General features: G+C 33.6%; 1 protein-coding gene across 1 annotated transcript in view; it reads left to right on the forward strand.

Moving 5' to 3' along the window:
* The window catches only part of LOC108529551 (uncharacterized), a 6,083-nt gene extending 2,925 nt beyond the window's left edge, over positions 1-3,158 (forward strand). The window contains exon 2 of the mRNA XM_017871961.1: positions 859-3,158. Coding sequence (XP_017727450.1) covers positions 859-949 — 91 coding nt within the window. The 3' untranslated portion in view covers positions 950-3,158. The remainder of the gene's footprint in view (positions 1-858) is intronic.
* The last annotated feature ends 868 nt before the right edge of the window (positions 3,159-4,026 follow it).

Below are 4,026 nucleotides of genomic sequence, written 5' to 3' on the forward strand. Positions count from 1 at the left end.
TTTTTTTTTTTTTTGAGACAGAGTCTTGCTCTGTCGCCCAGGCTGGAGTACAGTGGCGCGATCTCAGCTCCCTGCAACCTCTGCCTCTCGAATTCAAGCAATTCTCATGCCTCAGACTCTCAAGTAGCTGGGATTACAGGCACCCGCCACCATGCCTGGCTAATTTTGTATTTTAGTAGAAACGTGGTTTCACCATGTTGGCCAGGGTGGTCTCAAACTCCTGACCTCAGGTGATCTCCCTGCCTCAGCCTCTCAAAGTTTTGGGATTACAAGAGTGAGCCACCGTGCCTGGCCTTTTTTTTTTTTTTTTTTGAGATGGAGTTTTGCTCTTGTTCCCCAATCTAGTGTGCAGTGGCGCAATCTTGGCTCACTGCAACCTTGGCCAGGGTTCAAGTGATTCTCCTGCCTCAGTCTCCCGAGTAGCTGGGATTACAGGCACATGCCACCATGCCTAGCTAAGTTTTCGTATTTTTCGTAGAAATGGGGTTTCACCATGTTGGCCAGGCTGGTCTCGAACTCCTGACCTCAGGTGACCCACCTGCCTTGGCCTCCCAAAGTGCTCAGATTACAGGCGTTGAGCCACCATACCCAACCTACTTTTAAAAACTATTTTGTAGAGACAAGGTTTCGCCATCTGGCCCAGACAGTTCTTCAACTCCAGGCCTCAAGCGATCCTTACACCTGGGCCTCCCAAACTGCTGGGATTACAGGTGTGGGCCACCATACCAGGCTCATATCACTATAGTCACTATATATAAGCTCTTTCAATTAACTTTATTGAATAGCCAAGTTGATAAGTTAGCACAGATCAAACGATTGTTTGCATGGGTTACAAGTGACTTTTTTTTTTTTTTACAGGAATAAAACAGTGAAAATTACAAACTGTAAAAAGGAAGACAAATCTTGTCTCCAACATTTCAGAGAAGCAAGATTTAACACAGCACATTGAAGATCAATACATATTTGAATTTGAGAACAAGAATTTAATATTACAATATTATACACTACTTTACAAAATTAAAATTTCTATATAAGGATTACATTTTTAATAGTTAACAAAATCTTGAAATCACATTTGGTGGTCCCCTAGATAATAGCTGTTATGCATCTTTGATTAGAAGAAATAAATCTTTATTCTAATTATTGCAAAACAGTCTATTAGACTCAATACATTACATTAAATTAAAAACTGAAAATATATGCAAACTAAAATAAATGGTACTGCTTGAGTGACTATTAGTATGTCAGACTTACAGAAATGTTATTTTAAAATCCTAGAAATTAGAAAATAGAGTACTTTTATGGTAGAACTGCCATGCTCAGATTTAAATACCAAGATTGCCCTTGTCTGTTACATTAGTAGTTGTAGATCTGTAGAAAATTTAAGGATCTTTCATAATTTACAACTATGATTAAAAAAAATATGGCATAGTGTAAATATTAGTTGCTTTACATCAAAAAGGAATACAAGATGATATGGCAGGTAGTGCCCTATCGGGGTGGAAAAAAAAGAATCAAACTAAAAAACACATTCAACATTGCAAAAAAATAATTGCTTTGTATCAGTATCTCCAAAGGCTCATTCATTCTCTCATTATGTGGAGAACAAATATTGTGAATCCTAACTAAAGTTATGTTTTTCATGACCTGTTATAAAATTATTCTGAATTGCACATGTTACACAGTATCTAAAATAATATTTAAAAGTAAATTTGTGAAATATACTAATAAAGAATGTGGTAATAACAAGAGTCATACCCACTTAGGGATGTAGTGAGAGGCACAAGGAAGATTATCCCTAAAAGCACAAATGTTTCCCTCGAGAAGATTCTTTACTACTATTAAGAAAGGACCTACAAATAACTCCACTTAAAATCACATTAAGAGGAACATTTTAGTTATTTTAAGAAACATCAGCATATAATGACTGTTTATTTAAAAGAGGGGATAATATAATTTGCTACAATTTGAAAATTGCTTCTTAATAGATGAAGCCGCTTTCAAGAAAACTTCCAGTTCAATGTGCCACTTACTGCAAACCAACCTTAACACTGCTTAAGGGAGATATTTTCATAAAACACGATTATTTTGATCCAGCTGGCAAACAGTAGTTGCATACTGTAGAGGGACTGCTTCTTCCCTATCCCAAACAACTCAGTTAAAGTCAGCTCATACTGATATAAACCTGAAAGTTACTATTTCATTGGTGATCATATAAAACCAAGATTGTAAACACATTTTCTAACCCATTAAAACAAAATAAAAAACCCAAAAATATTTTGATCAAGTATTATACATGAACATATTTAAGAAATTCGTAAGACAAAATCAATCTGTGAAAACTGAGCCACAGCACTTTAAATACACAAAATATAATTTACCTATTTGTAAACAAAATTCACTCAATCGTTTTCACTATAATATTTCTCTAGCTGAATCAAGAAAGCAGTCTCTTAAGGATTTTCAGAAATCAAGTTTCTTTCATAACTTTAATATGTTGGATTTGTATAATCTTAATATCCACCAAATCAAATAGCAGCATTTATGCTTTAATAGGTTTTCATATTCAAGAATAAATATTTCTTATGAATGACTTCCAATTTAACAATTAAACTCTTTAGAAAAATGTTACTGATGTATTTGGATAGTACTTTAGAAACCTTACACTTCTTCACTCTCATTTCACCAAAAACCCCCATTTTTATTACATACCCAGAGCAGAAATGCACCAAACAAAATCCACTTAAAGGATCAACATAATTAAAGTTTCTTATCTCCCTATTATCATTGCCAGTCCCAATGTTTATGAAGACAACTCAAACTTTTTTCACTACAGATTAAGACAGTATGTCCAAGTCTTCGTCGGGAAATCAGAAAACCACCTAATGATAGTTCTCACTTCAAATCAAAGTGACTTTGTTCTTCAAGTATAAAGAATACTGACAGATTTTAAAGCTTGAATGTGTTTCTTCATATTTTTCTCAAGCTATACTAGAATTAGTTTACTCTAGTTTTATTCAACATGATCCTTTCCCTTCCTTAAAAAAGAAAACAAAAAAACAGACAACGTGTGGGGAATGAATTCTAGTTTTCCTACATTATATTTACGTCCCATTGTTTTATTTTAAAACATCACTACCAGTGAATTTGTAACTTCCCTGCAACACAGTCTTGTGAGGTTTTAAATGTAGCAGCCAAAAATTCAGAGAAATATACATGTAGAACACAGAAATCTTTATTTTACAAAATGTACTTTGCCTCTGCAATATTGTCTTATTTTAATTCATAACAACTCAAACATAATTGGCAAGAAAAAAGTATCATATGTAGCTATATTCTGATTTGAAAAATACAGTATTTCAGAGTTGCATGTTTGATTCTCTGCTGTGGTCTTTTATTTGCTATAGGTTGTTGAAATCACAGTGAGAACATCTCAATCATCACATTAGTCCACAAACATAATAGAAAAGAAGGTATTACACATTTCCAGGTATTCTGCACTATTGTGATGTTCCTTAGAAATAATTAAGTCAAATTTCTTCATTCATTCATTTATTCACTTGTTGCTGTATATGCAACAGGAATTCATAATATGATAGTGCAGATTCTGTTCTGTCTTCTATCATGTTTTGAAGGAAGTTTGCTTTCATTGGACTCTCATCCCTTAGGAATAAAAGGCAAAAACTTTTAGATAAAATGTAGCAGTAAAATAAACAGACTTGTCAGAAGGCTTCTGATTTTCTCATAACCACAGTAACATTTACTATATAAACAGTTACTTCTAGAGGCTTTCTCTGAGAATACTTGGTTGATTATGTAAATTTCAAGCTGTTTAAGGGAAAAGCTTATGGTGTATGATGGAATTAAGATAAATAGTTGATCCAGAAATTCCACTTTATATCCAAAGGAATTGAAATCAGTATATCAAAGAGATGTCTGCACTTCCATGATCACTGTAGCATTAATCACAAGAGCCAAGATATGGAAATAACTGAATGGATTTTTTTTTTTTTTTTTTTTTTTTTT

This window comes from Rhinopithecus bieti, unplaced genomic scaffold, assembly GCF_001698545.2.
Source record: "Rhinopithecus bieti isolate Rb0 unplaced genomic scaffold, ASM169854v2 scaffold_5889, whole genome shotgun sequence".
Taxonomy (NCBI): Eukaryota; Metazoa; Chordata; class Mammalia; order Primates; family Cercopithecidae; genus Rhinopithecus; species Rhinopithecus bieti.